The 20,660-nt window shown below is 42.4% G+C and overlaps 1 protein-coding gene across 4 annotated transcripts in view; it reads right to left on the bottom strand.

Moving 5' to 3' along the window:
* Nucleotides 1–8,093: 8,093 nt before the first annotated feature.
* The window catches only part of LOC123754116 (selenocysteine lyase), an 84,385-nt gene continuing 71,818 nt past the window's right edge, over nt 8,094–20,660 (bottom strand). For all 4 annotated transcript variants that reach the window (XM_045736310.2, XM_045736312.2, XM_069308612.1 and 1 more), the window contains one exon: nt 8,094–20,498. In XM_045736310.2, the coding sequence (XP_045592266.1) occupies nt 20,350–20,498 (149 nt within the window). In that variant the 3' untranslated portion in view covers nt 8,094–20,349. The remainder of the gene's footprint in view (nt 20,499–20,660) is intronic.

Below are 20,660 nucleotides of genomic sequence, written 5' to 3'. Positions count from 1 at the left end.
ACTAGCTAAACACAGAAGCCGAAGAAATATAAGAAAATTCACCTTCGCAAATAGAGTGGTAGACGGTTGGAACAAGTTAAGTGAGAAGGTGGTGGAGGCCAAGACCGTCAGTAGTTTCAAAGCGTTATATGACAAAGAGTGCTGGGAAGACGGAACACCACGAGCGTAGCTCTCATCCTGTAACTACACTTAGGTAATTAGTAATTACACACACACACACACACCACGTCCCTGTGGCTCATGTGGTTGCACAGGTGGAAACTTGAGTACCCACATGAGCCACAGGGACGTTAGAAAGAACTTTTTTAGTGTCAGAGTAGTTAACGGACATAATGCATTAGGTAGTGATGACTAAAACTGACTTAATAGTAAAGACTAAAACTTAATAGTAATTGAGCTTAAAGTATAAATTGTATTGAAAAAAAAAATAAAAAAATAATAAAAGGTGGGGAACAAGGCAGAGAATAGCAATAACACAAGTTGGTCAACAAACAGCATTGATTACAATAGTAAGACATGGGTTGACATTTAGGGGTAAGGCCGTGATCGCTACTGTCTTCGCTATCTTGCGCGGTCCTTACAACATCCTTCCTCTCGCCTCTGTCGTGCTTTGACTTTTCCTCCTCCTGTGGTTCCTGTTCCTCTTCATCGTCTCCCTCTTTCTGTCCGGTTATCTTGCTTACAGGATTCTCTTTCTGTTCATATTTCTAATGTTTCTCCTCATATTGTTCCTTCCTTGCCTCCGTGGAGAGTCCCCCATCCCAAGTTTTGTACGTCCTTGACTTGTATTACTAAAGCCTTTACCCCTCCTACAATTCTGAAAAGCCTCTTCCTTGAGCACTTTTCTTCGCACTCCCACTCGATTTCCATCTTCACTGATGGGTCTAAGTCTGCGGACGGTGTAGGCTACTCTGTTGTTTTTCCTGACCGTACTTATATGTGTCGCCTCCCTTCGGAGGCTAGCGTCTTTACGGCGGAACTTTATGATATTCTCTCTGCTCTCCGTCTCCTGCTTTTTCATTCTCATTCCTCCTGTGTGGTTGTAGTTGACTCTCGTAGTGCCCTCATGGCTCTAGGGTCCTTTAATCCTGTCCACCCAGTGGTCATCGAGACTCAGCAATGGCTGTTTCTTATTTCTAGTAAATTTAAATCAGTAGAGTTTTGCTGGGTTCCCAGCCATATTAGTGTTTCTTTCAATGAGCGTGCGGATGCTGCCGCTAAGGAAGCTATCCGTTCTTGTCCCATCTCCCGTAAAGGTATTCCTTATTCCGACTTTTATCCTGTTATTCATTCCTCCATTCTTGCCCGTTGGCAGGGTTGTTGGTCCTCTGTGGTTAGTAACAAGCTGCGTACTCTCAAACGTAGTGTGTCCCCGTGGCCTTCCTCCTACCACCGTAACCAGTGGTGGGAAACTGCTTTGGCACGGCTGCAGGTTGGTCATACTCGCTTAACCCACGGTCACTTAATGGAGCGCCGCCCTGCTCCTTATTGTCCGAATTGCGTTGTCCCTCTTACAGTTGTGCACATCCTTGTTGAATGTCCTGACTTTCAGTACGAGCGTGTGTCTTGCTTTCCGACCGTCCCTCGCGGTCACTTGTCCCTCGATAGAATTCTAGGTGAATTGGATACTTTTGATATTGTTCGCCTTATGCGTTTTTATTCTCGTATTGGCATTCTTGGTGATATTTAGCGCCCTCTGATTATTTCGCACTTTGATGGTGTTACATAGCCTTCCCGGTTTGGTGCCTTCTTTTGATAATTACCTTACCTTTAGGGGTAAGGTAGGTTATATGGAGTTTATTTGGTAGTTTTTAGTTTTTATCTTAAACTGGTTGAAAGAGGTACAGTCTTTGACATTATTGGAAAGGTCATTCCATATTATAGGTCCTTTGATTTGTAGAGCATTTCTAGTTTGATTAAGTCGTACTCTTGGGATATCAAATAGGTATTTGTTTCTGGTGTGGTGCCCATGGGTTTTGTTACAACCTTCTAAGAAGCTTTTAAGGTCATGATTGACATTACAGTTCAGAGTTTTAAATATATAGAGTACACACGAGAGGATGTGCAGTGACTTAATATCTAACATATTCAGAGATTTGAGTAAGGGTACCGAGTGCTGTCTGGGGCCAGACTTAGATACTGTTCTAATAGCAGCTTTGTGTTGAGTAATTAGAGGACGTAAATGATTTTGGGTAGTAGAACCCCAAACAAAAATACCATAGTTGAGATAAGGATAGACGAGAGAGTAATAGAGCGTCACCAGGGCAGGGCGAGGTACATAATATCTGATCTTAGAAAGAATGTCAACAGTTTTAGAAACTTTTTTTGCTATATCATCACCTCGACTGCAAAGAGTAAGATCGTTGACATAAAGAGCAGAGAAGATGCCAGAAGGAAGGGAAGAAAGAAGACCATTGAGGGCAACCAGAAAAAAAGAGTAGTGCTCAGAACACTACCTTGGGGCACACCTTCATATTGCTGAAAAGAGGCAGAGAGAGTGGCACCAAGCCTGACCCAAAAGGTACGACGAGAGAGAAAGCTTTGAAGGAAGAGAGGGAGATTACCATGAAGGCCAAAAGAACGAAGTTGGGACAGAATATGGTATCTCCAAGTCGTGTCATAAGCCTTTTCCAGGTCAAAAAGGACGGCAACAACGGAGGTCTTCGCAGCATAAGCAGTATGAATATAGACCTCCAAGTTCACCAGGACATCAGTCGTGCTGCGGCATTTGTGAAAAGCAAATTGAGAAGGAGAGAGGTGGTGATTGTGTTCCAAGAACCACATCAGACGTACATTTACCATACGCTCAAAGAGTCTGCAGACACAATTCGTGGGGGCAATAGGGCGGAAGTCCTTAGGGGCTGTCCCGAGAGACCCCGGTTTCCGAATTGGAAGTACAACGACATCGAGCTAGTCCTCAGGGACTGATGACGACTCCCAGACCTGGTTATACAGACTCAATAAATACTGAGACGTGCACGGAGGGAGATGGCGAAGCATCTCATAATGAATGTCATCCGAGCCCGCTGCTGTGGAACCGCAGAGCGCCAGGGCAGACTGAAGTTCAGAGAGATAGAGAGAGAGAGAGAGCAGGGGTCGTTATAGGGAAGGCAGATCTTCCAGATCTGCGGTAGAGGAGTATCAGACGTAATGGTGGAAACGAAACATTTCCAACTCTCATGCTTAGCTGTACGGATGATCCTACGGGCCACTGCACTTGCTTTCCGAAACAAAATAAAAGAATCAGCCGTCTGTCGGCGTCGGTGTTTCTTCCAGGTTGCACGCTTACAGCGGACAGCCCGAGCACAGTCCGCATTCCACCAGGGAACACACCTCCGCGTGCCCCGGGAAGTAGAGCAAGGAATAGAGCGGAGGGCAGCATCAAAGACGGTGTCATGAAAAAGGAGGAGGGTGCGAGGTAGAGAGGAGAGGTCAGTGAGAGTAGCACGGAGGGTGAATAGGCACCAGTCAGCCTTGGCAAACTGCCACCTAGGGAAGGAGAGGGGAGGGTGGAAAGAGAAAAAGGAAATAAGGATGGGGAAATGATCACTGTTGTGGAGGTCATCAAGAACCTGCCACGTGAGATCTAAGTAAAGGGACGACGAGCAGAGAGAAAGATCAAGACAGGAAAGGGTGTGAGTTCAAGAGTCTACATGGGTGGACTCTCCAGAATTCAGAAGAGACGAAAGAAGAGAGGACGAACGGTTCGAAAAGGCGAACTTGGGTGTTTGTCAGAACATCACCCCAGAGGGTGTGTCGACAGTTGAAATCACCCAAAAGGAGCACCGGCTCTGGCAAGAAGTCAAGGAGGTGCTTAAGATCAGGAAGGGAAAGCGGGGCATTTGGGGGGAGATAAATGGAACAGACTGTATACCATTTACTCACAAAAACATGGCCAGCAGAACAATGGATAGGCGATGGAAACAGTAGGGGGACGAAGGGAATATCAGTGCAAATCAAGAGAGCAGTAGAGTTATGGGCCCAAGCAAGAGCCTGACGGGGGGGGGGGGAGGAGAAAGAAAGGAATAACCTCGAAAGTGACCAGGACGAGCACCAAGCATGGGTTCCTGGAGACAAACACAAAGTGGTGTAAACTTATAATCAGAAGTTGGAGTTCATGGAAGTTGGCATAAAGTCCACGAATATTCCATTGAAGAATAGACATTGTCAAAAAGAGAAAGGACAGCAACAGAAAACATTGAAGAAACAAAGATAAAGAAGAACACAGTACATTAAGTAAGCTCAGGATCAGGAATCAGGATCAGTAAAATCATGGTTAGGGGGCATGGGTAAACTGAATAAGGATTGAGTGAAGGGAGCGGGAGGACAGACCAGAGGCGTACGGGTAGGGTCCAGAGGAGGAGACAACTGAGAGGGGAGGTCAGAAACCTGGGAGTGTACCTCAGCAAGGGCAGCAACTGAGAGGGAATCAGGGGCTAAAGAAACCTCCATAGCTGGGACGGGGCACGACCACCGAAATGGAAGGGGACGGAGCGAGAGAGTCAGAGGTGGGGGGGGTGGGGAGGAAGCAAGCGATGCCTTCCTACCTGCCGGGGAGGACGAAGGAGAAGAGCCAGGCTTACGTTTCTGACTCAAAGAGACAGGTGTTCCAGCAACAACGTACTGGGTGATAGACTTAATTGTCTCAACAGGAGAAGATGAGCGGGAGTGAAGATTGCTGGGAGGATGATGGACAACAGCCTGGAGAGACAGGCAGCGTGGAGGGCCAAGAGTCTGGGGGAAGGGATGTGAAGAAAGCTTGGGGAAAGAAAACACAGGAGACATGGCAGACTGGGTAGGAAGGGGGGAACTTCATATGGAGAACCAGGAGAGGGCCCCTTCGGGACAGAACGTAAAGGAACAGGGGGAGAGGTGGTGGGCATGTCCGGGTCTAAGATCTGGAAACGGTTGTGAGACTGAGTAAGGTGGGAAGGACGAGGAGAGGTAGAACGCAACAAGCGAGTGTAGGATATGTCAGCGAAAGGGGTGAGACGACGAACTTAAATAAATAAATAAATAAATAAATAAATAAATATGTTTATTCAGGAAGGGTACATACATACAAGTAATGTTACATTAATGGATCGATATATAGATAGAGCTAGTACATACAATGCCTAAAGCCAGGCTTACGTTTCTGACTCAAAGCGTTTGTTACGCAATGCGTTTCGGGCAGGAAAAACATTAATATCTAGAACTTAATACTAATTGAGCATAAAGAATAAAATGTGTTGAGAACAAATACAAATAAAGATAAAAAAAAAGGGGGAACATGACTGAAAAAGCAGCACAAATACAATAGGTTGACAAATAGTGTTGATTAAAAAAAAAATAACAGACATGGGTTGACAATAGAGGGGTAAGGTAGGTTACAGGGAATTTATTAGGTAGTGTTTAGTTTTTATCTTAAACTGGTTGAGAGAGGTACAGTCTTTGACATGGTTGGGAAGGTCATTCCACATTCTGAGTCCCTTGATTTGTAGAATCAACTTGGCGTCTCGCTTCAGAAAAAGACAGACGATCCCGGTGTTTCAAGTTGAGGACGGCTTCCTCGAGTTTGTAGTGTATACATAAGCGGAAGCAATTGATGCATCGAGCCTGGGAAGAAGTGCACTCGGAATTAGAGTGATCATCGGCCCCACACATGGGGCATAGATACACAGTACATTAGCATTTGAGGACACCGTGCCCAAACTTCCAGCACTTATTGCAAAGTCTAGGAGAGGGAATGTACTCCTGAACGGAGCACCTGACACCAGCAAGAATTATAGAGTGTGGAAGGGTCCGTGTGTAAGTGTGCAGCCTGGAAGAGAGACCGCCGCTGGCGGACGGCTGATTCTTTTCTTTTGTTTCGGAAGGCGAGTGCGGTGGCCCGTAGGACCAACCATACAGCTAAGTGTGAGTGTTGGAAGTCTCCACCATTCCATCTGAAACTCCGCTGCCCCAGATCTGGAAGCGTGTCCGCAAGATAGCGGGTAAATTCGTTCCCGATGTTTCACCGGTCCTTCACCTCCATGGTACTCTTGAGGCGGACCCGTGTCAGGTCGCGACCGAACTCGCGACCGAACTCGCGACCGAACTTCCTTCTTCGTAAACTTGTCTTTGAATCTCGTCTTTTATATTTCTGCACTCATCTCAGACTTCCCTATAACGATCCCTTCTCTCTCTCTCTGAACTTCAGTCTGCCCTGGCCCTCTGCGGTTCTACGGTGGTGGACTCCGATGGCATTCATTATGAAATACTTCGCCATCTCCCTCCTGCACGTCTCAGTATTTACAGTCTGTATAATTGGGTATAGGAGTCGTCGTCAGTCCCTGAGGACTCGCTCGATACTGCTCTCTCTGCCACTATTCAGCAATACGAAGGTGTGCCCCAAGGTAGTGTTCTGAGCACTACTCTTTTTCTGGTTGCCCTCAATGGTCTTCTTTCCTCTCTTCCTTCAGGCATCTTCTCGACTATGTCAATGATCTTACCCTTTGCTGTCAGGGTGATGATTCGCCTCTCCTTCAGCGCCGGCTTCAACTTGCAATTGATACCGTGTCATCTTGGGCCACCGATCATGGTTTCAAGTTCTCTGCGTCTAAGACTTGTGCTATGACTTTTACTCGGAAGCATGTCATTCTTTGTCCCTCTATGTCGCTTTATGGTCATCCCCTTGAGTACAATGATTCCGCTAAGCTTTTTGGGTAAATCTTTGACACTCGTTTGTCTTGGTCTCCCCATATCTCTTACCTTTGAGTTAAATGCTCTAAGGCCCTTATCCTCCTTCAGGCATTGTCCCATCCTTCTTGGGGAGCAGATAGGCGCACTCTCCTCGCTTTACATTCCTCTCTCGTCCTGTCTAAACTCGATTATGGTTGCCCTGCTTACTCGTCTGCTTCTCCTTCTACTCTTCGCCGTCTTGATGCTTTGCACCATACTGGGTTGCGCCTCAGCTCTGGTGCCTTTCGTTCGACTCCCATCCTTAGCTTGTATGTTGACACTGGCTTCCTGTCTCTCCAGGACCGCCGTGATCAACTACCGTCTTCGCTATCTTGCACAGTCCTTGCAATATCCTTCCTCTCTCGCCTCTGTCGTGCTTTAACGTTTACCCCTCCTGCGGTTCCTGTTCCTCTTCACCACCTCCCTCTTTCTCTCCGGTTATCTCGCTTAGAGGATTCTCTTTCAGTTTGTATTTCTAATATTTCTTCTCATATTGTTCCTTCCTTGCCCCCGTGGAGAGTCCCCCTTCCGAAGTTTTGTACATCCTTCACCCGCAACACTAAAGTTTTTATCCCTCCTACAGTTCTGAAACGCCTTTTCCTCGAGCACTTTTTTTCGCACTCCCACTTCGTTTCCATCTTCACTGATGGGTCTCAAGTCTGCGGACGGTTTAGGCTACTCTTGTTTTTTCTGACCACACTTATGTGTCGCCTAACTCCGGAGACTAGCATCTTCACAGGAGAACTTTATGCTATTCTCTGTCTCCTGCTTTCTCATTGACTCGTAGTGCCCTCATGGCTCTTGGGTCCTTTAATACGATTCATCGAGTGGTTGTCGAGATTCAGCATTGGCCATTTGTTATTTCCAGTAAATTTATATATAAATTTGGAGAATAAGGAGCATTGTCCCTCTTACGGTCGTGCATATCCTGACTTCCAAGATGAGCATATGTCTTGCTTTCCGGCTGTCCCTCGATAGAATTATCGAGGGACAGCCGACTATCCTTCTTAGTGAATCGAATACTTTTGATATCGTTCGCCTTATGCGTTTGTTCTCGTATTGGCATCCTTGGTGATATTTAGCGCCCTCTTATTATTCTGCACATTTGTTGGGGCTACATAGCCTTCTGGGTTTGGTGCCTTCTTTTGATAATTACTTACTTGCTTATACACCATTACAGCAGGCACAAGGGAACAGGAGCCACCCCCTTCTACCTGCAAGCAGCATACAAGAGCCCCTCACCACATCAAGGTACCATCCACTGAGGGGAAATGGAAGCCTCCCTCGATGGCCAGAAAATGTTCTGCAGGAGATCCCTAACCACATTAAGGGAGTGCCTGGGAAGGGGACATTATTCAAGTCTCTAATACCATTCAGGATAAAAACACATGTTTCACACTGAGTGCTTTATTTAGCATTACAACTACAACTGTTTAGTGTCCCATGCTTCACCCGAGACAGCTGCCCAAATTCTGAAGCTCCACTAGGAATGAGCCCAATTGTTTTCAATACTTTATTGTTATATTTAACAGTTTAATAGTACTGTATCGGAAAAGCTCTTTAAAGTGTTTCTTTAAAAATTTGGGCATGGTGGCTGGGAATGTTTGTAACATCCCGTTCACCCCACAGACTAGCGACTCTACATGCCCTATGAAAGATCACACACATGAAAGATGTAAGCACAAACTAATATGGAAAGTAATAACTTCAAGTTAAAATGGAGCAGTACAATAACATTTCATTTACTATTTACCGAGTACAAGGAAAATTAAAACTGGTAGTGAATTTATGCACTTGAAATACATTTGTGTAAGGTTTTTGCACATGATTATGAAGTAAATTTCTAATGTGTGTAGAAACAATCATAGGGCTCTGCAAACCACATCACTCAAAATTCAATCTAGCACATGCTTAGGGTGCCTTGGCACCATAACATTCAGGTAGCAATGTTTGGAATGTCCTCACTCAACCGCATCACACTTGGGAAAAGGCTTCACAGAAAAATTAATTGCACACAATTTAAAAAATGTTGATATCTCTCTCAAAAAATGCCTCTCCACTCCAAGAGATGTTACTGACAGACCTTGTCGAGCACCTTGGACTGCCTTGTGATCCTCCTACACCACAGCCAAACACAGCAAGTAGCTCCACAGTTCTTCATTCACTTCAATGTGGAAAGATGAATCTTGATATTTATCACATGTAAATTAAGTAGTTATGTTCATAAAGTTGATATGGGCCACATGCCTTAACTTTAGTGCTCATTTAATTCATTAATCCATAAGGCAATAAATCCTGACTTTGAAATGAAGCCTTTGGTTAGGGTTATCTTGTCCATGTGCTTCCTACAGCCAAGTCACTCAATAGTGTCATACATAAGAGTACAAATTTGTTGAACAAATTCTACTACTTCTGCATTATCAACCTCACATAGGTGTTTCTAGCACCACACACTACCACACTGATAAGCTATCAATCTAAATTTACTTGTAAATTGATTTAATTTATTCACACTAATATAAAAACAGTAAAAAATTATAACCCTACATTTTTAAGACATCAAATTTCTCAGACGAAGTCTGATTGTATAACCCTTATAAACAATAATCAAGACATACAAATATTTATTTCATGTAAAATATTAAAACAAAACAAAAAAAATAGCAAAATTTTGTTGGCATTTTATGGCACAGTAAATATTAGCTGTTTAACTTTAATATAGAAGAGCAGGCATTGAAATTACAACATGGTTTGAGAGTCCAGTACTATCATCATTATTTTAGGAATATTTTCAATACACAAATATATAACTCAGGATATTATTATTTTCTCGTTATTTGCAAGTCCTAAACATATTAAACTCGCTTCACTAACAACGGATATTATTATTTTCTCGTTATTTGCAAGTCCTAAACATATTAAACTCGCTTCACTAACAACGGATATTATTATTTTCTCGTTATTTGCAAGTCCTAAACATATTAAACTCGCTTCACTAACAACCTAATTATTCTAAAATACATCTTTATTTGCCAACTAAAAATGTGTTGGCCGGTGAGCTAGATCAATGTTTAACTGTGATGCAAGTGGCACAAAACCCTCAAACTCTATCCACTCAATATACTGGAAGACTGAACCAACAAACGATCACAGCTTTAAACGTGCTGGCCTCTTGGAGACACCCCATAGATGCCTCTCGTGCTGGCCTCTTGGAGACACCCCATAGATGACTCTCGTGCTGGCCTCTTGGAGACACCCCATAGATGACTCTCGTGCTGGCCTCTTGGAGACACCCCATAGATGACTCTCATGCTGGCCTCTTGGAGACACCCCATAGATGCCTCTCATGCTGGCCTCTTGGAGACACCCCATAGATGCCTCTCATGCTGGCCTCTTGGAGACACCCCATAGATGACTCTCGTGCTGGCCTCTTGGAGACACCCCATAGATGACTCTCGTGCTGGCCTCTTGGAGACACCCCATAGATGACTCTCGTGCTGGCCTCTTGGAGACACCCCATAGATGACTCTCGTGCTGGCCTCTTGGAGACACCCCATAGATGACTCTCGTGCTGAGAGTGACCACAACAACAACAAGTCATCTCTCCTGGCCACTGCAGCTGGAGCTCAGTACAAGCACAAGCAGAACACCAATGTTTGTCATAAACTACAAAAAAGCCCAAACAGTAATCACAGTAAAAACTCCAGTAACGTTTCCATCTCAAAAATTCACCCATCGTAACTAATGTATAGCATATATGACACAATGGTGTTCCTTAATTGAATAAAAATTATAACTAATGCTTTAAGCAGCACATCTACTAGAGAAACCTATCACAAGTCATAAGCAGCATGTCTACATATTTCAAGACATTGACAATATTCATTACAAAAATAGTTTCTTTCCATAAACCATATCAGTTAAACGGTTCACAAACTTTAAACACTAAAGAGTTTCCACAGCAAATATGGCATGAGAGATTATAACAAATCTTTTGATTGTACAGTACTGTATATTGTAAGTCTACACAATTTATTGTCATGCACAATCCATCAAAACCAATGTTCCCAGGAGTCTTGCCTAAATCATACAATAGCTACTAATTATAATGCCAGGCTTACCGAAAAAAAAAGAAAACGAAAATAGTAATAGTTACAGATATTAAAATTCTTATATTACTGCTTAAACCTTTTGGCAAACTGTCAAAAAATGAGCAGGTAATTTGTGCGGTGATATTCATTGAAATATTGATTTTAAATCATAAAATGAGATCACAAGGAAAGCACTACAGAAGCAAACAGACAAGCAATTCCAATGAGAAAATGGCAAACACAATTCAACCATGTATTTCTTCACATTACTTGAGCAAAGTCATTATATAAGCAATACTACTGTGATTCTTTGTGAAAGCTAACCTACTGTTTGATGCCAGATCCTTCACTGCATCTCATAGTCATTGTATAAAACATTTCATCTGAACACTTGGGATTGAGACAATGATGTTGCATACTTATTATTAACTGATATAAACAGTGGTAATATTTAATATCTAATGGCAGTTTCACGATTCATTATTCTAAATGTACACAACTATTGCTGTTGCAGCATCATAATTAAATGACATAAAATTATGACATTTTCTTAAAACAAATTAACTCATATGTTTCCTTAAAATGTATTAGCTCAAATGCTTCATTAAAACTTATCATATACAGACTGATATTTCTACTGGTACGATTATTATTGTGCATATTCGTGTGAGAAGTGAACCAGAACAGCCCTCGTACAAACACTTGTCAATATCAAGGCTCACTACTTTAACCCAAATTATGTCTTTTCATCATAATAAAGTTGATAAAATCGGTGAAACCTGACTGCTGGTAAATTAAATCATAAAGTAACATTAGAAATGGAGGTACAACAAAAATACTGGGCATGGGAGTACAATGGAACAAATTGACTTCGGTACGTTGTTTATGTAATTACATTACCATCAGTAAGTGTCTAAACTATTAAGAGTAAACAACTACTTTCAATAGCCACTCAACCTTTGTAGAAATGGGAACATTAACTGCTGAACGAACATGAGAATAAAGTACATTATAGGCTTAAAAGGGCTAGAAATGCTTCTTCATCCAAGATTCTAATAAAACCATTGGAAACTAACATCAGTCAGCTCCCACTGACAATATAGTCATAGAGACTTACGTATGCGACTTAAAGAAAAGTCATGGAGGTGCCAAGAGACTTAGGCATGGGTCATTCTGTTCTAAATACACCAATTGATTTATAAAAAATTATAGTGCCCTATAGCACTGTCTAAATTATCAGACTATTCAAGAATTCCTAAATATCGCCCAGGCTGCCAATATGAATAGACATAAGATGGTCAATGTCAAAGTTAGTCAGATGCATCAAGAATTCATTCTGAACTTGTACACAAGCATCTTTATATAGAAAATGTAAAAGAAAACATTATGAAGGGAAGAAAAAGTATCGGGGAAAAGTGAGCAAAACTGCGGGTTGTTAATATGTGATCAAGTTTAAAATGACTTACGAGTTTGTATGTTAAATTAGGCATGAAAAATATGCCATATTTACATACTGATCAACATGAACTGCAGGTCTTTGAATAGGTACAGTATGTAGGAACTACACAGCCCATCTCTCAATAACACCAATGTCAAATTTGCACATGTATAACACAGCTTACATAACCTCTCAATGGAATTACAATTTAAAGCATGACTTAACATTGTTTATCGATTTTGTGTTTTTTTATGAAATATGTAGGTTGTCACTCAGATCTCTTGCCTTTGTTGTACTGTCTAAACTCTATAGACATGGATGAGGCTTTACAAGACTGACTAGCTCCCACTCGCTGATAGAAGGCGACAACTGATGGACTCATGTTAGAAAAGTGAGGTGGGCCTTTATTGAATATATGTCTCTGTAATATCAAATTACTGACTCATATTTCACAATATACAATAATCCAAAAATTTGGGCACCATTCAAAAACTCAAAATGATTAGTTACCCAGGTTCTGGGCAAAACAACAACTTTAAAATATGATAACTGGTATTTAAGAAACAACTCCACATCTTGACCTATTCATTACTTACTAATGTGCCTATATGTCACACACCAGTAAATTGAACACCACATTTCTGTAATTGCTTTCAACATTTTGAGCTGCACTAGAAGAACAGCGCACAACATTGAAAAAAGAAATGACCTTATCCTTCAGCAGACTGCTGAGAGCCCATAACCCCCAAGAGGAAGCACACAATGCTGCCTTTTCAGCACAATACAAACATTGAAGAGATTATGCGGTTTGCCTGAAAAATCATAATCGGCGTTGGTCCCAATTTATTTGTATTCGTGAGATTACATGGCTCTATGTATGACTTACATCAAGTATATTCATGAGCCCAGATCAAGATTTAACCTTTACACCGATGACTGAACTTTTTGTTAATATATTTATATATAAGAAAATAATAATAATAACAATAATAATTCTTACAGAATTAAGAGCATAAAATTCTGAAAAGCATTAATAAATTTATGTTAAAGTAAGGTATCAAAGCACCAAGACAGGAAGACTATTTAGCAAAGTCTGTGCTGTAGAATAGTATTAAAATACTATACAGTATTATTTATAAGGTAAATTATGTATAATTTCATTTGTTAAGAGATAAAAGCATGTATGCTTTCTGTTCGATTTGTAAAATCACATGTAAATGGGATGTAATTCAATGACAACATCTGTTATTTCCATTTCTCTAATTTATTATTATATATCTGTACTATAAGAGAGAATGTGTGTGTGTATCTGCATAAAGTTGGAGGTCAGATGCTTGGGGACAGCCTTACCTAAACTTAGGGACACTACCTAAATTTGTAGAGTAAATGGTCTGGGTATGGAATGGACATAAGCTGGTCCGGATTGGCCTAAGTTAAATGATTTATGAAATATTAGTAATTATTGACTCCCCCTATCTAATTCTTATGGATTCAGAGGAAGGGGTGAAAGGTGGAGAGGACTAAGAGAGGAGGGGAGGAAAGGCGGGGAGGATGAGACATTCTTCGAAAGCCAATCAGAAGGAAGCTCCAGGAGGCAGAAGAAGTGCACAATGGAACCCAAGTATGAGCGGGCACGAAGGCTGTCCGCAAGCAATGCAGCCGACAACGGAGGGACTTGAGCATTCTGCTGCATGAGACCCACAGGAGACAGCAGGGACATACATTGAGGGACTCAAAAGAACCTCCCAGAACACCTACAATACAGGAGACACCTCCCAAACTCATACAGGAAGGGGTAGCATAAGAAGACTCCCACCCTTGCAACATAAGGCCCTCTGCAGAAGGTACAGAACCCAAGGGCCCCAGGAAGCATACTCCCGAACCCCGGGAACCATAGATGAGGGGCCCCAGGGAGGAGCCATTGTCTACGCCCACTGCCCGAGATAGTAAAGTGAAGTCAAAGCGAGAAGCTTCAAAAGACAGGGCCAGCTGGAAAGACCCAGAAGCCTTGGCATAAGCAAGAGCTCAACTGCCTATGCACCTAAGTTGGAAGAGGTAAACCCTGGATAAGACCAAGTCACATCTCAAGCTAAGCCCTGTCCCAACTCCGAAACCCTCAAACGTTTCAGAGCTGGAAATGGGAGGAGACGGGCAAACTCTGCTCACCGGGAAAGGAAGAGGTGCGCCTGAAACCACAGTTAAATTAACCACCACCACCAAATCCCGGACCCTAAACACCAAGCAGGGCAAATCTTGGGCATCCAACTGGGCACACAACCTTGATCTCTACAACACAGGAAACCTCAAATGTAAAGTGGTCGCAGCCTGATACTTCTGAACTTCAAGAGGAGAGTGGGCAAGAAGAATCACATGTGGGGAACAAGGCCCACATGACAAAGGGTCGAATGTTTCACCAACCCAGCAGGAAGCATGGCGGAGGCAGAACATATGAACGTCACCCTGTGGCACAGACAACAAACAACCCACAAATTCGCACAAAATAAGAGCAGGCTCTGAAGAGGTACCCATAGTACAACTGAGCCCAGAGGTTTTTCAGGGCCTGTATGGTGAGAGTTCCATACAGGAAGCCCAGGTACTGGGAATGATACACCGGTAATCCCTGTGAACTTGTACAGGCACCCTTGGCGACCTGAACCAACGGAAAAGTCCAGAGAGCAGCAAGGGGAGTTAACCGCACCAAACCCTACGAGAAACCTAATAGGGTAAAGTGGAAAAGCCCACAAGCAGAAAAGGCAAAAGGACAACTCCCCCCCCCCCCCCCCAGCACTAATTATCACCACAATCCTGCTATTATCAGAATTCTGGTCATTTTTATCAGTCAGGGGTCTTCTATAATACTATCAACACTAAATAATAGCAGGTTCATATATATTGTTACATATTTAGGCGATCTATCTTGAGATGATTTCGGGGCTGTAGTGTCCCCTCGGCCCGGTCCTCGACCAGGCCTCCATACTGCATTCACAAGCTGAACAGCAGTGCTGTTAGCTCATGCTGCGTGTGCCAGCCTTGGTTGCTCACTCAGTACTGAGGCTCTCACACCCTGATATGTTACCCACGATTTTTTTTCAAAATTGCGTTTGTTTACTACCGACCTTGGCTGAACTATAGCTGCCCCTATCCCTCGCGGGGCATTTAAAATCGTGCGCTAGACCCCCTCAATCGTATATGTATGTATTGCGCGGTTTTGTGACAGTTACCCCCATCATGTATTTATGTATTGCGCAGTTTAAGGGTTATTATTATCAGAAAAACTTGTAGTGGCACTGAAATAATATATGTTATTAAATGCTACATATTGTTTACATATGATTAAGTGCATGTTTACAAACATGTATAATGTAAGAATTATGTCTTTGGGGCAGTTTCAATAGCTGGTGCTGAATCAGGAAGCAATATTGTGGTTTGGTCAGCAGTGTAAGGGTTAAAACCATCACTTGTCTTAGCTCGCATAAATAAGAAATAATATAAATATAAGAATATGAATCACTTAATTTTCCCCCCAAACACAATTAAATTTAAAATTTTCTCGTACGAAAATACTTGGAAAATCTTACAGGCTATCATACATTTAAATATTTTGTATCGAATACAAAACAAAGCCTAAAAATTTAAAACATTTCATTTTATTGCCCCTATACAGTAAATGCTCGCTTGAGTGGACTTAAAAGTCCAAGTGAGTGAGTGAGTGAGACTTCAAACATATAGACTCGTGGTTATCTTGAGGTTATCTTCAGATGATTTTGGGGCTTTAGTGTCCCTGCGGCCCGGTCCTGGACCAGGCCTCCACCCCCAGGAAGCAGCCCATGACAGCTGACTAACACCCAGGTACCTATTTACTGCTAGGTAACAGGGGCATAGGGTGAAAGAAACTCTGCCTATTGTTTCTCGCTGGCACTTGGGATCGAATCCAGGACCACAGGATCACAAGTCCAGCGTGCTGTCCACTCGGCCGACCGGCTCCCAATGAACATAAAATACTTTCACATAAGTGTCTCGTTGAATTGGAAAGCCCCAGAACATTATAATATTTAGGCAATACATTACTGTAGAAGGTAAAAAAAAAATTTAAAGACATCAATAAGCATGACATGAAAATTACCTTTAAAACTCTATTAATATGCAAAACAAATAACAATAATTAATTTGCCATATAATGTAAAGTCCAAAACCTTTACATTACTAGAGAAATAAACTTTTTAAAAGATTAACATAGCAATACTGTACATGCCAAAAAATAGAATTAACAAAAAGGAATGCAAATGCAGACAATTGTATGTTATCACATTGGGTTTCACACACAAACTCACAGGGCTTCTTTAAACTAATATAAAATTTGATATAAAACTTATCCTTCACAGGAATAGGATTTTAACGTTAAGTTTGGTATGTTTTACTGATGCAAACTCAACAAACCAATTTGAGAAGGCAAGTCTTTCCAGTGTTGCATACTACAAGTTCATACACATTTGACCACAAGAAATGTACACCTAGAATATGTACCTGCTTAATACCACCGTCTTCACCTCCAGTGCTAAAGATGGAAACCATTTACCAGTGGCAATATCTAACCCCCATAAAAGTGTTCACACAAACTTCACAAATGATAATACCAACATTTTTAATAAACCCTTTTTTGATGAATTTATTCTATACCTCTCACTTGCATAGTAAAAAGCAACTAAGAGAATAATTTAAAAAAATCTATAACACACTACATTTACCTCAAGGTACTGCTAGACCAGAGTCCCTGTAGTGGGCTTACTACAGGTACTGCTGGACCAGAGTCCCTGTAGTGGGCTTACTACAGGTACTGCTGGACCAGAGTCCCTGTAGTGGGCTTACTACAGGTACAGCTAGACCAGAGCCCCTGTAGTGGGCTTACTACAGGTACTGCTAGACCAGAGCCCCTGTAGTGGGCTTACTACAGGTACTGCTAGACCAGAGCCCCTGTAGTGGGCTTACTACAGGTACTGCTGGACCAGAGCCCCTGTAGTGGGCTTACTACAGGTACTGCTAGACCAGAGCCCCTGTAGTGGGCTTACTACAGGTACTGCTGGACCAGAGCCCCTGTAGTGGGCTTACTACAGGTACTGCTAGACCAGAGCCCCTGTAGTGGGGCTCTGGTCTGTAGTCCCTGTAGTGGGCTTACTACAGGTACAGCTAGACCAGAGCCCCTGTAGTGGGCTTACTACAGGTACTGCTAGACCAGAGCCCCTGTAGTGGGCTTACTACAGGTACTGCTGGACCAGAGCCCCTGTAGTGGGCTTACTACAGGTACTGCTAGACCAGAGCCCCTGTAGTGGGCTTACTACAGGTACTGCTGGACCAGAGTCCCTGTAGTGGGCTTACTACAGGTACTGCTGGACCAGTGTCCCTGTAGTGGGCTTACTACAGGTACTGCTGGACCAGTGTCCCTGTAGTGGGCTTACTACAGGTACTGCTGGACCAGTGTCCCTGTAGTGGGCTTACTACAGGTACAGCTGGACCAGAGTCCCTGTAGTGGGCTTACTACAGGTACAGCTGGACCAGTGTCCCTGTAGTGGGCTTACTACAGGTACTGCTGGACCAGAGTCCCTGTAGTGGGCTTACTACAGGTACTGCTAGACCAGAGTCCCTGTAGTGGGCTTACTACAGGTACTGCTAGACCAGAGCCCCTGTAGTGGGCTTACTACAGGTACTGCTGGACCAGAGCCCCTGTAGTGGGCTTACTACAGGTACAGCTAGACCAGAGCCCCTGTAGTGGGCTTACTACAGGTACAGCTAGACCAGAGCCCCTGTAGTGGGCTTACTACAGGTACTGCTAGACCAGAGCCCCTGTAGTGGGCTTACTACAGGTACTGCTGGACCAGAGCCCCTGTAGTGGGCTTACTACAGGTACTGCTGGACCAGAGTCCCTGTAGTGGGCTTACTACAGGTACAGCTGGACCAGAGTCCCTGTAGTGGGCTTACTACAGGTACTGCTGGACCAGAGTCCCTGTAGTGGGCTTACTACAGGTACAGCTGGACCAGAGTCCCTGTAGTGGGCTTACTACAGGTACTGCTGGACCAGAGCCCCTGTAGTGGGCTTACTACAGGTACAGCTGGACCAGAGTCCCTGTAGTGGGCTTACTACAGGTACAGCTGGACCAGAGTCCCTGTAGTGGGCTTACTACAGGTACTGCTGGACCAGAGTCCCTGTAGTGGGAAAATGACAGGGGCAGCTGGATCAGAGCCCTGTAGAATGCCTACTACAAGAGGTTCTGGTCCAGCTTTCCCAGTAGTTGGCTTACTACAGGGACAGGTGGATCACAGCATCTGTAGTGGGTGGCACCTAACGGGACCTACAATGAGCAGCGTTAAAACACATCACCTAGTCCATGTAATTGGGAAAAGATAATGGTCCAAAATATAGAAATTATTAACATGTCATGCTCAAATATGTACTTTATATCAAATGTAAGATACCGAAGACATAAAAGCTTATCGTACAAAAGGTACGCATTTAGCTTTTGTATTACTGAAATGACAATATAACCCAATTAATGGGGTCATGCATTAATGGGTCTCCATTAATATTAAGTTGAGCATTCCAATCCTGGCCAAAGTGCGCACATAGCTTCACACAGTCACGTTGGGGCCCTGGACTAGGCACACACTTCGTAACCACCGCCTGCTGGCCTACTCAACTCTGGCACTCACACATTAGTCATTATACTTTTCTCGAATATTGTACACTATGTCCGTTGAAATTTTGTAAACTTTATACTTTGCTTCATCCTCACCATATATAAAACAAAACAATTTAAAGTAGATTTTTTTTAGCTAAACCAGAAGAAAGCCAGATTAAAGAAGTTTTCAAAATTATTTGATATAATAGCAGAACCCATGGCATTTTCAGCTGACATAAAATGCCTAATACTGTACTGTACATATTTTTTAGTTGTCTTATTTTACTATACAGTAGAGTATCAGAGTCAATCTTATCATTTCTTATTTTACTATACAGTAGAGTATCAGAGTCAATCTTATCATTTCCACAAAGTCACATCAAGGGTTGAGTGGTATCAATACTTAACATAATTGGTAATGAAAACATGCAAAATACAGCATATCACAGCATATTGTCAAGTAGATCTAGTGTCCAAAATATTACTCCATACCCCAACACCAACCCTCAACACCAGTCACTTTGTACACAGGAAATAAACAAATTACATGCTGGTCATTCCATAAAATAAAAAAGGTCATATTTTTTAAATTGATCACAATTATATGATTCTTAAATAAGTTTTAAATTCATGTGACTAATTCTGCTTGCAGGAGATGAGTCACAATAACGTGGCTAAAGTATGATGACTAGACCACACACTAGAAGGTGAAGGGACGACGACGTTTCGGTCCGTCCTGGACCATTCTCAAGTCGATTGAGAATGGTCCAGGACGGACCGAAACGTCGTCGTCCCTTCACATTCTAGTGTGTGGTCTGGTCATCATAATTCTGCTTCAATAAAATAAGTGAATTTGATGCATTGTCATTAAAATTGGCTCCATGTTCTGGCTCAATATGCACCCGAATAAAAGCCAAATAGAAGAGCGTCACTTTGCCATTTTAAGTACAAACTAGCCTATCCACTTTGTGGTGTATGTATCACCATCAATATATAAAGCACACTCTACTTTACAAGAAACAGTCTGCCAAAAGATAATTAAAAAATTACAATAGTAACGAAACTAATGTATTAAAATATATAATCCAACCTTAGTACAATAAATATCTATGTTGAGTAATAACTGAAAATATATTTAGCCAAAAATTACATATAAATTTTAATAAGAAATTTGTAAAATTGTAATAAACTATAATGAATCAACTTCTCATACACGATTAATTTAGTTATATAAAAGTTTTCTGTAAATACAGCATGTCCATTGTGCATAATGCAGGTATCTGTGTGGTGTGGATCCAGTCACATATTTACATTGGTTTCTATTTTAGGATTGCCAGAGCATCAACCTTAATATGGAGCAGAGCTACATGATGTACTAAAGCCTTACTATTCAGCATTAAGGCTTTTTTTAACACATTTCAAGTGATGCTTTCAAACACCAATATTTTTACAATGACCGCCCAATCAACTTGTCAATTGCTTGCTTGATGTCCTGAATAGCCAAGTCGATTTCCTCCATTGTGGTGTCCCGTCCAAGGCTCAGACGAATAGTGCGCGAGGCATGGAATGAGCAGACACCCGAAGCCTCAAGAATACCTGTAAACAATTATATACTGCATACAAGTAACTGTGGGCAAGAATGGCACGACATCTTTAAGGTTATTAAAACAAACATTAGTCAAATGGTGCACAAGTGGTAACCTGGAAGCAAATATGGAAAATATTTTATTTTAGGGGGGATATATAAAGCATTTAATA

The sequence above is a fragment of the Procambarus clarkii genome, chromosome 6 (genome assembly GCF_040958095.1).
Source record: "Procambarus clarkii isolate CNS0578487 chromosome 6, FALCON_Pclarkii_2.0, whole genome shotgun sequence".
Taxonomy (NCBI): Eukaryota; Metazoa; Arthropoda; class Malacostraca; order Decapoda; family Cambaridae; genus Procambarus; species Procambarus clarkii.
The sequence above is the reverse complement of the archived record's forward strand: the minus strand, read 5'-3'. Positions and strand labels throughout refer to the sequence as shown.